This window comes from Jaculus jaculus, chromosome 1, assembly GCF_020740685.1.
Source record: "Jaculus jaculus isolate mJacJac1 chromosome 1, mJacJac1.mat.Y.cur, whole genome shotgun sequence".
NCBI classification, from domain to species: Eukaryota; Metazoa; Chordata; class Mammalia; order Rodentia; family Dipodidae; genus Jaculus; species Jaculus jaculus.
The window spans coordinates 270,153,051-270,169,171 of NC_059102.1; the positions used below are offsets into that span (position 1 = coordinate 270,153,051).

At 48.8% G+C, this 16,121-nt stretch overlaps 1 protein-coding gene across 2 annotated transcripts in view; it reads left to right on the top strand.

Annotated features, from left to right (window-relative positions):
• The window catches only part of LOC101595443 (c-Maf inducing protein), a 231,415-nt gene that overhangs the window by 174,581 nt on the left and 40,713 nt on the right, over positions 1-16,121 (top strand). For both annotated transcript variants that reach the window (XM_004659587.3, XM_045130070.1), the window contains 3 exons: positions 5,100-5,261; positions 10,033-10,074; positions 15,999-16,061. In XM_004659587.3, the coding sequence (XP_004659644.1) occupies positions 5,100-5,261; positions 10,033-10,074; positions 15,999-16,061 (267 nt within the window). The remainder of the gene's footprint in view (positions 1-5,099; positions 5,262-10,032; positions 10,075-15,998; positions 16,062-16,121) is intronic.

The following is a 16,121-nucleotide window of genomic DNA, read 5'->3' on the forward strand; positions in this document are numbered from 1 at the left end:
GGCATTACACACACACACACACACACACACACACACACATTTTATTTGAGGTATAATTTGCATCCCATAAAACTTACCCATTGTAAGTATGCAGTGTAATGACTTCAGTAAATTTAGCACTGTTCAACTGTCATCTCAATCTACTTTTATACTATTTCCACCGCTACAAAACAAGCCCCAGGCTTATTTGTGGTCCAAGCCCTATTGCCATTCCTTGGTCCCCAGACAATGGCTAGTCCACTTTCTGTCTATAAATTTGCCTTTTCTGGACCTTTCATATAAAAAGAATCATATAGTATGTGTCTTTGAGAGTGGCTGTGAGGGAAACTCAGCTATAATAGAATGTATTCACTCCTTTTGGTTTTCCTATGCTATTCCATTATGTGGGTATGCCACATCTTGTTTGGCCATTCATTCCTTGGTTGATGGGCATCAAATTATTTCGTATATGATTTTGTACATGTTACTTGGGCAAATATCTAAGAACATAGGTGCTGAGCTATATAGTAAGTATATGCTTAGCATTTTACAGATTCGAGACGGGGTATAGCTAAGTGGTAGAACACTTGCCTAGCATGTACAAAGCCCCGGGTTCAATCCCCAGCACCACAGAAAGGAAGGAGGGGGAGAGGGAAGGGCCACTAAACTATTGTCCCAGGCAGCTGCACAGCTTGACTTCCCACCAATCTTGCACAGAGGTGGGGTTTCTACATCCTTGCCAATATTTAGTACTGTCTCAGATCATAGCCACCCCAGTAACTAAGGTATCTCTGGAGCATTTTTTCTTGTATTATCCTGGTGGCTAATGATAGCATGTGTCATTTATTTCTTTTTATTTTGGGATAGGGTCTCATGCAGCCAAGGATTGCCTTGAGCTGTCCTTCTTCCGCTCCCGGGTGCTTGCGGGTGTCCCAGGCTTTCGTCGCCCTGTCTAGCTTCCTTCCATGTGCTTATTCCCAGGTTGGGTTTTGCCAGACAGCCAATATTTGGGTCTCTGTGGGCCACATTCAATTTCTGTTGCATATTTTGTTTTTAATTTCAAGTTTTAAACCATTTTTGGTGTCATCATATACCAATAGTCAGGGGCTGGGTTTCTACACATGCCACACTTTGCCGGCCCTTTTTAAAGTCAGCATCTACTCCAGGGCCAATGGAGTCCACACTGGGGAAACCACACCTCCTGGCACAGTGGACTCAGTGGGAGGGCTGTGTTGCCCAGCTATAAGCTCCAGGGACCTGAAATTCTAGAGGTCCATCCCATTCCCAGGCCCAGCCAGCCCCACCATGATTCATTGCCTGGTGAGCTCACCAGAGTTCCTGGGGTGAAACATGCTAAGATGTCACCTGGGGTGTGGCCTGGACCTGTAACGCCAGACAAGCTTCCCTGTGGCAGGGGTGAGCCTCTTTTGGAACAGTAGCCTGCCGCTGTGACATCGTGGCCCACCTTCTACCTGCTGCTCCCACCAAGCCCTACCCTGGCTCCTTTACCCTCTAGTCACCTGACATCTGACTCTCAGAGCCCTGTGGGTTTGTTCCTGGCTGCCACCAAGTGTCTTTGATGCCTTCTTCATTGTTTCCTGCCTCTTCTCTGCTTCACTGGCCCTGAGGAATATAATGGGAAGACCTGGGCCTTTCCAGACAGCTGGAACCAGTTTTGACTCCTGCATTAGCTCTTTCTGGTTGCTTGACTTTGGGCAAGCCCCTTGCTCTTCTGGCTCTGACAGTCACCAATCAAGGATACAAACATTTCTATAGCATAAGTGGCAGTCACTCCCCAGCCCCAGTGTCACCCGTGACTTCAAGCTGCTCACTATGGACACCATAGGTGGTGGGTGGGTTTGTGGCCCTGGAACCATTTTTGGCCTAGACACAAGGCAGACAGAAGCATTGGAGAATAATGTATGGGGTGCCCCTTGCTCCTGTATCTGGGGTGGTTGACAAACAGGCACATCTGCCCTGTGTCCAAGACCTCCCAACAGGATCAATCTTCTGCTGCCCAAGTAGATGACATTACCAGCTGCCCACATCATTATGATAGACAGTATCTCACTGAATTTGCTGTTCTCCCTTCCCCATCTCCTTTCCAACTGTTCCCACCAATGTTTCCTGTTACTGCTTTGTACATTATAAGCTATTGTACTCAGTGTCTTATCTGAGGGTCTGCTTCCATGGTGGCCTCGCCTAGGGTAGGATCTCAGATTGTGAGAACTAAGTAAACAGTGCTCTTTAGAGTCCAACACTGTGCCTGCTCACATAATGCCTTGCTAAATGTTAGTCCTTGATACAGCCTCTGGCATTTCTTTTAATAACTGCCCCTGAAGCAGGTGGCCCATATCCATAGTAAGCATCATCCTTCCCACTCTAAGGAGGTCCTGCCTATGAGCACTGACAGTGGGTCACTTATGACAAGGACTATGCCTCCCACTATGCCTATGTCTCTGGGGTCTGAGTGGTGCACTGGAGCTGTCCAATGCCCCCGAGCCCAGCACACCCACATATACACAAGCTGGCTGCAGTTTTTGTTGTTTTGAGACTCGGTTTCTTTCTGAAGTCCAGGCTGGCCTTGTACCCCCTCTGAGTGCAGCTCAGGCTGGCCTCTTTCCTCTGACTCCCCAGTGAGTGCTGGGATTACAGGCATGTGCCACCACACCCAGCTGTATTTTGTAGAGTTTATATGAGGGTTGGCTAGAAAGATGCTTACCAAATATTAATAATGGCTATTTCTGGGTTGTGGGATTTTGACGCTCTTAAAAATTTCTCTTTGTGCCTTTCAGTATGGCTTATTTTTTTTAATGAGCATGCATCATCTTTACAAAAAAGAATGAGGTCATTCTTTCGAAAGCAATAACTTGAAGCTAGTCAGCAGAGCGGGTGTGGGGAGCACCCGCCATGCCCACGCCAAGTCCACTGTGGGATGATGTGGCCAAGGAATTGTTGTGGCTTGGGGGCATGGTGTACTCATTGTATGGTAACTTTTTTTGTGGTCATTTGAAAATTACACAGTTCTGTAGTAGTGAGTGAAACCCAAGACACCAGGGCCTAGGGCAGTATCTGTCTTCTGGGATAGTTGGGAATTGGACCGGGAAGTGTTAGATCTGGAAGCTTCGTGTCTTGCCTGGACACAGCTGTGAAGCTAAGGCAGCACTTCCTGCTCACAGCTTAGGGCAGAACTGCCTCAGTTGACAACAACTAGGAAAGCATTAGTGAAGTTTCCAGAGAATCCCCAGTGGACCAAGCACACGTTGTCATTAAAGTAATAGAGTTAGGCACACACTCAAAGTCATTGCCATCACCACCAGACTCAGTTGCTGGTCGTAAAATGCTCATCCGCAGCAGAATTTGCCTTGCATCGCTTCCGTCCTCAGGCTGTGGGAGTCTATGGGTGTTTCTGCCTCATCTCCCCACTCTGTGCAAAATGCTGACTGCTCCTCCGGTGCCCATGTCTCCCTCCAGCTGGCCTCCAAGCAGAGCTGGTCTCTTCACCCCTTAATGCAGAAGAGGGGAGGTGTGAGAGGAAAGTGGCAAGTAGACAGGTATCGGAGTAGTAGAGACCTGGGCGGAGGGGCTATGGGAGACAGCTGGGGTGATGAGGAGACCCAAAACTGCCTGGAAGCGTGGCGCACACCTGCGATCGCAGACCTGTGGCCGTAGAGGTGGGGTTATGAGGAGTTAAGACATCCCTGGCCACGTAGAGTTGGAGGGAAGCCTGGGCTACATGAGGTGCTGTCTCAAAGCAGCACAACACTCCATGAGTACAAATACATGAGTGTGCTTCAAGTGGTGACAGAGGTGATCAGCAAGCCGGAGCCGCAGGAAAACATGAGGTATGTGAAGATGGAAAATGAGACAGCATTTGTGTGCCATGGTGTTGTAAGGTCCTTTTTTGTTTGTGTTGGCTGACTTGTCTGGACTGTACTTTCCTGCATAATGTCGTCTAAAGAGACCACATGGACCCAGGATTTATGTGGGTTATACACTGAGACAGACTGGGAGGTATGTTAGTGTGCTTTACAAACAAGGCATGTAGGGCCTGGCAGGTGAAATAATTATAGGAAAAACCAAGTTTAGTAGATTCCTGATTCACCTTCTGATCCCATTATTGATCAGTTTTATTTGGAATATATTTCTCAATACTTCCTTTTGCCACTGGGTCCTAAGCTCACTTCATAATTCTTGACTTAGAAACTCAGGGTTCAGGGGGACTTGGTGGCCTTGGAGCTTCCATTTTAGCCTTGGCAAGCAGTGGGCAACCCTCCTCTTCCTTCCCCCCACCTTTATTCATTCAGACTTGTGACATGCCACCCCAGCTGGCTGCTGGTACTGTGACACTAAGATTAGGTTTTCCCTGAGGAGCAGAGCACTTAATGAAGGAGTTCATCCTGTTGTGAGCCCAGCAAGCAGGCAGTGCAGGCTGGCAGCCACAGAGATGGAGACTGGAGGCAGCTCCTGGCTTGGACCTCCGCCCTCCACGGCCTCTGTTCCCATGATGTCAGGGAGGTGGAACTAATGCTGCCTCAAATCCAGGAGGTTGCAGCAGCCCCTGCCCTGTCTCTGTGGTCGGCGCCGAACGAGGTGAGCGAGTTCTTGTCTTCCTTGCACGATGTACCTGAGAGCCCACGGATTGCTGGGGCTGTCCTGGGCTTAGCCTCACTCTATCTGGACTGAGTTTCTGGCCCTCATTCTGGTCATTACATTCCTTAGCGAGTGCCACTTGCCAAGGGACCACATATGATCTGCAGAATCAGCACCTCGGCTTGATGCAAGCCCGCTGTGGGCTGGAACGTTCCCACTCTCACAGTACTTGGATACTTGAGGACTGAGTTTGGCAGAAGACACGGTCTCAATCCTCTGTTTTAAGTTATTGGGAACAGGGTGGTAAATCGCTCGTCCTGCATGAGGAGCCTGGCTGTCTACAGAGGGAACTCTTGACCTTGGATGGAGCCATTCCTTTCTTCACTTGTCCCTTTCCTTTTGGGGAGGCCCAGTGCAGGTAGACAGCTTCCCAGGGCCTTTCACTGAGGCTGAGGCCACTCTTCAGTAGTCTTGAGTCTTCTACTTGGTCATTGACATCCTCATGTCTCTTTGTCTCTTCCACACAGAAAAAGATTTACAAATACAAGAAAGTCCTGAGTAACCCAAGTCGCTGGGAGGTTGTCTTGAAAGAGATCCGGACGCTGGTGGATATGGCCCTCACATCCCCCCTGCAGGACGACTCCATCAACCAGGCCCCACTGGAAATTGTCTCGAAACTGCTCTCTGAGGTAAGACCCTCCCCCATCGTGATGTGGCTGCTGCTCCCCTTTAAGTCAGCTATGGTCTTTACCTCCCTGAAGTCCCAGCCCCGTACAAGTGAGTACCCGGCTCAAGCAGAGCTTGGCCTAGGGTGTGTATCCCCTTGAGGCCAGTAAGGAAGTGAGTGCTTCCCACCCAGCCATTGAGGGCATTGAAACAGAGGCTTACTGGCTCCAGCCGCTTCCGCTGAGTTGTCCAGGGATGGATGGAGGGGTCTGGTTGGTGGTGCTGATGGCAGCCACTGTGGTCCCAGGGTCATGTGCCAACTTGCGGATCTGAAGCCCCAAACAGCACCCTATTGTGTCTGTCTGTGTCAGTAGTCTGCTCTGGCTTTGTCACCCCTATTGCTGTCCCTGGAGGTGTTCAACCACAGCCACCTCCTGAAGCCCGCAAATAAGTGTGCTAACCTCACTCAGGGTTTTAAAAACAGACCTCATACCATGGTGGGAATTTCTAGATTTTCTTTAAAATCAGAAAGCCTGGCTGCAATATTCCACTGTTGCTTCCCAGCATCCCCCACTGGGTAGGCTAGCACCATCTGTATTGCTGGGCAGTCCTGCGCTGGACTGAGTGCCCCATGGCAGGCAAAGTTTTGGCCATGAGAGTAACACTGAGACCCTAACCTGAAGCCTATGTTCCAGCCAGGGCTGTGGCGGTAATGGCAAGGCATCTTCGTTGAGGTCTGCTAGGGTTGGCTGGGGTGGCACTTCCCAAACCTGCTGTGGCTTGTGTTCTGCCCTCCTGTGCTGTTTGTTGTGCTCTGCAAACACCCATGCTCCTCTTGCTTTTGTAAAGGCTATCTGGCATCTGGGAACACTGGGGTTGCTGGCTTCCATTCCAATTTAAAATAGTCACAGTCACCAGAGTGATGCCTCTTTCTCAGTCTCTGGAGAGTGTCCTCCTCCCCTGATTCCCAGGTCACTCCTGCTTACTCCTTTTGAGTTTCCACAATGCCCTGATGTTCCTCCTGTAGGTCTGGGCTGTTTACCCTTCCCTATAGTCCAGGAACACAGGCCCTCTATGATGCTGGAGGAGCTGGGCACAAGGTTGAAAATGGTGGCAGGACAGGCAGAGGTGTAAGCGGTGTCCCCAGGTGGAAGACAGAAGATGAGGTGCGGGGTGGTTTTCCCAGAGGGAAGACAGAAGAGGAATGAGGTAGTGACCCCAGACGGAAGCAGAATAAGAGGTATGGGGTGGTGTTCCCAGGCAGAAGACAGAAGAAGAGGTGTGGGATGGTGTCCCCAGGTGAAAGACAGAAAGAGAGGAAGGCTTGTATACTGCCATGAATCATAGTCAAGGTTCTGAGTTTCAAGATCTTGTGCCCAGTGCCAGAACCTGAGCACAGGCTTCTCATCTAAAGTGAGGGAAAGTAGCTTACTTGTCAAGTCAGGAAAGTGCCAGGGGCCGCTCATAAGGCATCTCTTTGCATACTCAAATTCTGCATGACAGGTGGGCCTTCAGACTTGAGGAAACCGCAGCACAGGGATATACATAGCAAATCTCTACTGGGTTGGAAATACATCCATAGGGCCACCTGGCCTTTTCATCTGGAGACCTCATTGCTCAGCCTGTTAGCCCCACCAGGCTAGACCATGGCCAAGCAGCAGAAGCTCCCTTATGCCAACCTGTAGCAGGATTTCTTTCCCTTTTCAGCTGAGATCTCATGACCTTACATACCTGTTGGCCTTCCCACTGATTCTGGGACTTTAAAACAAGAATCTCAGGCTGGAGAGATGGCTTAGTGGTTAAGGTGCTTGCCTCTGAAGCCTAAGGACTCACGTTCAACTCTCCAGGCCCCGTGTAGGCCAGCCGCACAGTGATGCAGGTGCGCAAAGTCGCACATGCACACAAGGGGGTGAATGCATCTGGAATTGGATTGCAGTGCCTTAGGCCCTGGCACATGAATTCTCTCTCTCTTTCACTCGCTGGAATAAAAAGGCCAGTCTATTGGGCTTGCCTTCAAAATAAAAAAAGAAAGAAGGTAAAAGAAGACAAGAACCTCAAAGACAGCTTCTGCAAGTGCTAAGACAGAGGGTGAAGGACATGTAAGAAGGAATAGAAAAGATGCAATTTTAGGGTCTTCCTATACCAGACATGCAGGTCAGTGTTACTCACCCCACTTACCAAAAGCTGACCTGGGTGAGGGACTGAATTGGAACTGTCACTGTGTGGATGGACTCAGCACCCATTCCTATAAGATTTAGCCCTTCTCCAAAGGGTATTCACAGTGTTTTGAGCACATAGTCTGTAGCTATCACTGTCTGATAGTCCCTTGGGCCTGCCAAATTTTCCCAAGGACCCTGCTAGGCAAGTATTAAGATGTATAGAGAAGTAATTGGCAGCTCTAGCCAGCAGTAACTCACTATGGATACTCAAGAATGTGGCTGGCCAGGATCCACCCCTAAGTCCACCCGATGGCCAGACTGACTTTCTCCCACACAGATCCCACATAAACCTAGACTGGGGAGACAAAACTACATAGGAACTGGGCATGGTGGTCCATGCCTATAATTCTAGCACTTGAGACGTAGAGACAGGAGGATCCAGGAGCTCAAGGTCATCCTTGGCTACATAGGGAGTTCAGGGCAAGCCTGATGAGACCCTGTCATCAAATAAGTAAACAAATGAATAAACAAATAACAGGAAAAATAAAAGCAAAACCCATACAAGAGAATGGTTAGGGCAAGGAATCAAATTGCTGCACCAGTTTGTGCCCAGTTATCCCCGGAAGACTGGGGTGGAGGCAGATCTGCAGCCACAGGACGGCCAGGTATACTCTGGCATGTGTGGGATGTGGGTGCAGTCCCTCATGTGGGGCTCTATACTCATATCCCTACCCTACGGCCCCTTTCCTTTTAGAGCGTGCGGGGCTAAGGTCTTGCTCTGCTCTCTTGTCTCACCAGCCAGATCATGGATGAGGAGGCTTTTGAGGTGATAACATTGTTCTGATGAAGAACTATCTGTCCACCAGCCACAAAACAGAGCAGCGTCCCCAACCTCCCCTGACCTGTGTAGTGTGTGTGGAGTGGCCACTTAGCTTGGGTTCAAGAGCCCCTCCTGTGCGGGGCAACCAGCCAGCATTCCAGGGTAGGAAATGGCCCTGCAGGGGAGAAGTCTCTTTGCCCCACACATGGGCTGCCCAAGACTGGGATTTCTCAGAAAGATACGTGCTTGAACGCCCACCCAGCCTAACATGGATCTGGCCCTGGTTAGAGTGCTGGAGCTCAGGGGTTCAGGTTCCCAGTCCACCACTGTTCCCTGATCAGAGGCTGTACCAGTCCCAGACAACTCATCAGCCCTTGAGTTGTAGGTAAACACTGATCATGAAATGGAACAGCTCTTGCACATGCTACCCAAGGCACAGCAAGCTTGTTGTCACTGTAAGGGAAGAACAGAGCCAGCTTTCCTAAGAGACCAGTGTCAGTCTACCAGAAACAGCTACCCATGCACAGAAGGGAAAAAACAACAACAACAAACATTACAACCTGAGAACTGCTCTTCTACTTATCTTTCACCCTCAGGATGGTAGCAGTTTTCACCTGGATCTGGCTTCCCTGGCCAGCAGAAACTTGATGCTCAGATACTAGTCCTTGCCGCAGGCCCCCTGACCCTCAAGTTGTTCATACTCACAGCTCACTAGCTTTTCTCTTGAGTCGCCTCGTGCAGGCATGATGCATGCTCCTTTATCTCCCTATAAGCCTGTGCCATTGGTGGGAGCCACAGGCTCTTCTGGAACACCAGGGAAGTATGTCTTGCCAACTCTGCTCAAATCAGGAATTGCTTTGAGCAGCAAACACATCCATTAAGGAAATACAAGTGGACACCAGTGAGAGTGGTGTCCACCAAAATAGACACAGCCACGACCCTTAACTTGCATAAAAGAGAACAGCGGCCGCCTTGTTTCCATGCTTCCTTGTTTGTCAAGCATTCATCCTTTCTCATATTCACAAGATGGTAGTCTCAGGAACCAACTGTGTAACAGACTCAAGACTGGGGAGGAGAGCGGCCTGAAATTTCCTCATGTTATTCAACCTAACTTTATATTTTTAAGTCAATTGCCCAAATTTGAATTTTGTAGAAACCTCTTGGGCCCATGTGTGGAACACCAATGTTCCTTGGGAGCCTAGTTTAAGCAGCACTGAAGTAATGTACACACTGTTCTAAGACTGCCTGGCTGAGGAGAGAGTCATAAAAGGACGGTTTCTTTGTGTATGTTATGATCCTTCCTCCTGGTCCTAAGCACTGTCACAATAGTAAGACCTGAATGCTGTGGCTGTAGCCTCTTGAGGGATGACATGAGTACCAGGACATCCATTTGCCAAAGTGGAAACTGAGTTTTGCCAAGATACAAACCCATTGGAGGTTACAGAACTGTGAAAAGTGGATGAGGAACTCAAGCCTCCATTTACCCTCTTTCCAGGCCTATCCCAGAGGGGTTCTGAGCTAGAGAAGGCTAAAAAGATGGCTCAGTGGTTAAAGGCATTTGTTTTCAAAGCCTGATGACCCAGGTTCAATTCCTAAGCCACCCACATAAACCAGACCTAGAAGGTACCATGTTTGTTGTTCATTTGCAGCAGCAAGAGGCCTGGTATACTCATGCATATGCTAATGAATAAAAAATTTTCAATTTTTATTTTGCTTGGGTTGAGGGGCTGAAAGTGTTCTGAACTGCTGTAGATCTTGGGAATCAAATGCCCTATTTTCTTAATTGTATTTTTTTTTCTCTGTTCCGACCTGTAGAACACAAACCTGACCACTCAAGAGCATGAGAACATCATTGTGGTAAGTTCCCAGCAACCACCGCCACATGCTTCATGGAGCCCCGCTCTGGTTCCTGGTCCAAGAGATCCTTCCCACACACCAGCATAAACCACAGCCACAATCCCGCCAGGTTGTCATTTCCCTGTCCAGCCTCACCTGCCTCTTGAGTCCTGCCTCTGTGCACCGCAGCCTGGCTGGCTGTAGGTGAAGTGATGGCCAGTCACTGGAGTACATTGCAGATGGGTCTCAATAGCCACTTCCTTAGTCTGCCTAGGAAGGAGAGGGCAGGAGCCGGCAGAGACCCTCTCACAGCTGGCACCCTGCCAGCAGAAAGGTAAACTAGCTCTTCTTGCCTAGATTTGTCTTCTAATTAAACCACAAACAGAACCAGGATTTTAACCCCTCTGATACATAAAGTAGTATGGTATTTCTCAAAATTCAATGATTTTTTAAATTTTTTTATTTTTTGTTTATTTTTTATTTTTTAAATTTTTATTAGCATTTTCCATGATTATAAAAAAATCCCGTGTTAATTCCCCCCCCCCCTTTCTCCTAAAATTCAATGTTAAAAGCACCTTTTGGGAAACAGATTTTCATGGGTGATTTGAAGCTATGAGATGTGACTGTCCCTGGGAAGAGAGACATAGGATTATGCCCATAGTGTGAAGACCTTGCACTGTGTATCTGAGTCTACAGATGACAGGGACAATCTCTGTCCCAGAGTTCATCATCTATTGTAGGAAACCAATTGTAACCACTGATAAATAAAGACATGTGGTGCAGAAGGTAGAGTGGCACATTCATCTGGGAAAGGAGCCAGAATGCTTCCCAGAGACTGTGTGACATCTCAGCCGGGCTTTGAAGGATCAGTAGGAATTTGCCAGATGAGGAATGGTACCCTTGAAAGAGGGAGCAATATACACAAGGATACAGAGATTGAAAGTATCATGGTAGACTTAGCATTGCTTTTGCATGAAGCATAAGAAAACTGTGAAGCTTGGAGAGAAATTAGAAATGAGAGAGAAAGGCAAAACTCTGTGTGCCCAGAGAGAAACTAGAGCGAGCCTATTCAGAAAGTCCTGTGGCTGCAGCAAGCCAGTCCCTGTACCCCGTGGGCTCTTCCCCAGGTGAGTCAGGTCCTGCGGCCACCACCTCAGCCTGGAAAGCCCTTATGGGCCCTATGTACGCAGCAGGAGGTCAGCCATAGCTTTGACCAGTTCCATGAAGAAAGTGGCACTTTCTCCCCTAGCACACACCTGGCGCACATGTGCCGAAACTACTCTACCTTTCACGGTTGTCACTGTTGCCAGGACGGGAATGCCAACCCAGGTACCCCCACTCACCCTCCAGCACTTCCTAGTGTTCTGTCAGTGAATCTGCCTGACAAACCTTTAATGTATGTGGGCTTGAGGCTGGCCCTGCCTGTGAGGGCTTGCTGTGCAGCCCCCAAGGGCGCCAGCAGGTCGTGTCCTAATCACAGCACACCATGACCAGGGCCTAAAGTTTCTCTGGGTGGTGGTGGTAGAGCATCATGGTGGAGAGGCAACTGGCCTTCTCTGTACACTGGGAGATGATGGTATTGGGGGTTGGGCTTCCAGGGGACCAGGCTATCTTGAAGAATGGGTGGGAGCTTCACCACAGGGAGTGGCAGTCAGGACAGAGACCAGGATGTGCAAAGACCATAGAGAAGTCGGCCACGAGTGGAATGGGAGTGCTGCAAAAGAGGTGGCATTCCCCTTTCCTCTGGATCCTGCCAAGTACCATGGCCTGGAGAGAGGATGCAGCTTTTGCACCTGCGGGAGAAGTTTTTTCTCAGGGCCCTGGCCAATGTAGCATGCTAAGCCATTCATTGGTCCAGGTGGAGCAGCCCTGCCCATAGGGAGACCCAAGATCAGGACAGAGTGGATCTGAAGTCTGCCCTCACCCCGGACTCCAATCTCCAGTCCTTTCAGCATCCTCTCAGTGCTACTGCATCACCTCCATTAGGATGCCACACGCTAGGACATCTCCTAGAGTGCCTCGGATCCAACAATTGTAGACTCACGGTTGCCTTGCTGACCTATTAGTTTCACCAGTGCCGTTTGGCCATTCTTTAGATCTTACCCATTAGGCCTTGGGTTAGCCTGTTTCTTTCCGCTGGCCAAGGCCCCAAGCTATGGAAACTTATTTAGTGGGTGTCCTCAGAGGAGTGCAGGTCTGGCATCCAAACTTAGCCTTGTTCCCACTCTCCATGGTGGTGAAGAATGCAGGCTCAATACTACACATGGGTTCAAGTTCAGAGCTGAGCCCAGACCTGGCTGGACTGTTAATTTTATTAAAGATACTGTTACCAGTCATGATGCATGACATTGATTTCAGGACCTCTAAGAACAACAAGCTCCACATGTGTCAAAGTTACATGTGTGCAATGGGGCCCTCCTGCATTTGTGCCCTCCGATAAAATGTGAGTGCTATGTAAACAGCTAGTATACTGTATTGCTTAGGGAGTAATGACAAGGAAAAGTGTGTGTGTGTGTGTGTGTGTGTTTTCCAGGCAAAAATTTTAAAAATATTTTTGATCTGTGGTTGTTTGAACCCACAGATTAGGAACAGCCCATGGGTACAGAAGGCTGATTATATCTTTACTGTTAGGGACATTTCATGAATTTGCATTGTTTAAAACGAAAGAAAGTTTTGAGCCAGGCTTGGTGGTACAATCTTGTTTACCCAGCTACTTTGAGAGTCTGAGACAGGAGGATTATAAAAAGTTCAAGGCCAAACTGGTGAGACCATAAATAAATAAGTAAAAAGAGGGCTGTGAGCCAGGCATGGTGTCGCCTGCCTTTAATTCCAGCACTCAGGAGGCCAAGGTAGGAGGATCGATATGATTTTGAGGCCAGCCTAAGATGACATAGTGAATTCCAGGTCATCCTAGGCTAGTGTAACACCCTACCTCAAAAATGATCGAGATGGGGAGGTAATATGATGGAGAATGGAATTTCAAAGGGGAAATTGTCGGGGGGGGGAGGGAGGGAATTACCATGGGCTATTTTTTTTTATAATCATGGAAAATGTTAATAAAAATTTAAAAAATTTAAAAAAAAGAAAAACCAAATAAGTAAATGAATAAGATTGGGAGTGAAAAGAGGCCTATGAAGTGGCTAGTGGTACAGCACTGCCTGGCATTAGAGCACAGGAGGCTCTGGGTTCCATCCTCAGTATCACCGAAAGATGGGGTGGGTGTTCTTGTCCTATGTCACTCCCCTCTTCAGGGACAGCCCCCGTTTTCTGGGATCACAACTGCTGGTAGGGGCTTGTTCCCTGTGGCAGTGATATGAGGCAGGATGTGTCTTCCCACCTAGCAGCATGGCTGGAGATCCTCCCGGATTGTTTTGCAAATCTCTTATGCCTAGTGTCAGCACATCCCCTGCATGGGTGATTTTTGCAGAAGGGAAATCATTCTTTTTGGTGACAGCCCTGTGCGTTGTGGGTATGTAGGTACATGCCTTTCACTACAAAGATGTCTCCAAGTGTGGCAGGTACCTTTTCATTGATGGGCAAAATCATCCCCATGAGAATCACATGTAAAGATGCCTCAAATACTGTGATTTAACCACATGGCCCTTCCTGTCATGTCCATTGGCCCAACCCTTAAGTCTCTTGTCCGAAACATTGTTTTGGTGCCTTTCTTCTCACGCCATTTGGTGGAGAGGGGATGTCTGTGTGCCATCACACTTGTCTGCCCACCAGAGGACCTGATTCTGTAAGGGTTCCACAATAATAAGAGCTCTTCTCAATTATATAGGACAGGACAGGCGCCCTCCTTGGCCCTCCATCTCCTTCTGTGCAAATGGGAATAAGGATTGAATGAAGGAATGGTGTGGAAGTGCCAAACCCACACCTGTCATCCACTGTAGGTGCTAAGTGAGACTCCCCCTGACCCTACACTTCCATTAGAAGGGAGGCCTGCTATGGGAAGTGAAGATAGGAGAAGCCCCACCCAAGGAGACTGTACCCTACCCTGTGTTGGTTCAGAGTGAGGTCTGGGCAGTGACTCAGTGGGGAGGGGTCCTCCCATCCTGTTGTGGCCACTGTGAACTGAAGCCTTCCTGTGTTTGTTGTGCTGGCTAGGCTGGGCCACCTGGCCCTGGAGAAGAGAGCTGGGCTTGACCTGCTTCCAGGAGGCTGAGGAAAAAGAAACAGATACCCTGGCACTGGCCATAAGGGCACAGGGAAGCACATAGCTGGTTTTCTTCATTGCTGGATTGATTTATCCTTCAACATTGCATCCTGAGGCACTGGTTTGTTCCCTGATAGTGTGGGAACACTAATGCTCTGCCCAACAGACATCAACCCAAGCATGAGGTCTCGAAAATGGCTGGAGTCCTGGCTCTGCCACTAACTATGTACCTTCATTCTCTTACCTCAGCTTTTCCCTTTTCAGTGGGCCACCACCACTCCCTGCACAGGGTAAGGACCAATTTTGCAATGCTAGCCACACAGCTGGACCCAGGGCACTGAGGACTTCATCACAGATGCTGTAGTTTTGTCATCTGCTTGTGGAGGTGCAGTAGTAAGAGGTAGAGGCTCACCTTTGCATTGGGTTGGAATGCCTTTGACATGAACCATGCAGGGCTATTTGGCTGGTAACATGGAGTTGGAATGATGGAGGATGGTATGTTGATTTCATTCATAATCATTTTGGGTTAGTTGAAATTGACATTGTCACCAGTGGCTAGTGGCCATCATGTTGGACAATTCAGGTTTAGACAAGGGTGATGGGGCTTGACCACAGCTCTGCCGCTTGGCCTGGGTGTTGGCAACTGCTAGGAAGGATGGAGGATGAAAATGGCTTCATTTTACAGAAATGTGCCCAATGAGCCAGCAGCCTCTCTTTCCCCTCCTCTTCTCTTTTTGCCCTTCCTCTTTCTCCTCCTCGGCCTTCTCTGGGGGGGGGGGGGGCATTGAGCCCTAGAACGAGTATATTACCACTGACTTATATCCCCAGTACTTTTAAATTTGAAACAAGGTCTCATTAAGTTGTCCAGCTTGGCCTTGAATTCACTCTGCAGCACAGGCGCCTTCTTTGCACTCCTGACTTTGCCTCCTCAGTAGCTGGGATGATACCTGCATCACCAGCCTGGCTCATCTTTTTATAACCACATGTTCTGTCCTTGCTCAGGTAGACCTGGAGCCAGCAGGGCTTCTTCATATTGTATAGCTGGCCCAAGGGGCTTGTGGGGAATTAACTCAAGGAACTGTGGATGTCCCATCCTTCATTATTGTGAAATGAAATGCACCTATTGACATTTTTGGTTGTTGCAGTTGGAAGCAGGATGTAGTTAGCTCTCACCATGGTGAGGCCTCAGTATTGTGTGGCCCGTCACAATGCACAGGATGAGCGTCAGGACAAAGTGAGATGGGCGTGACGGTTGTAGAGTCCTGCTGTCTGTGTGCCTCTACATCTGACTCTTGCAAAGACTGGGTTGAGCTTGGGAGGAAGAGCCAAAGAGTATGAGTGATAAAGTTACACACTCTAGTGGTACCAGTAAGTAGCAAAACTGACATGCATACGGGCCGCTGCCCAGGCTGCTCATCCCACAGTGCTGGAACCCAGCACCCCATGAAGACACCATGAAGGTGCCCAAGTTTCTTCCATAAAATGACATGGGTTTGCACACCTAGATGCCCTGTCTCTTAAACAGCTCTGAGGAGGACATAAATGGGTGCTAGCCAGTGAATTCCTGCAACTTAGATGCATCACTGGGTATAACCTGGAACAGCCTTTCTCCATTCTAGGAGCCCTGATCTCCTTAGCAGTTGTTGTTGTTGTTATTATTATTATTATTGTCCTGAAGATGGCAAAAAGCTTTGTTTTCACTTAATTGAAAGCCTCTTTTTTTCTGCAGAACACACACAAATGCTAGGCAAATCCTAATGACCAACGGCTGCTCATTGTCTTTCAGGCAATCGCTCCTCTGCTGGAAAACAATCACCCACCGCCAGATCTCTGTGAATTCTTCTGCAAGGTATGGTGCCCTTATGGCCTTGGGCTAGGGTACAGGAGGCCTGGGTGTGAGTGCTGACCA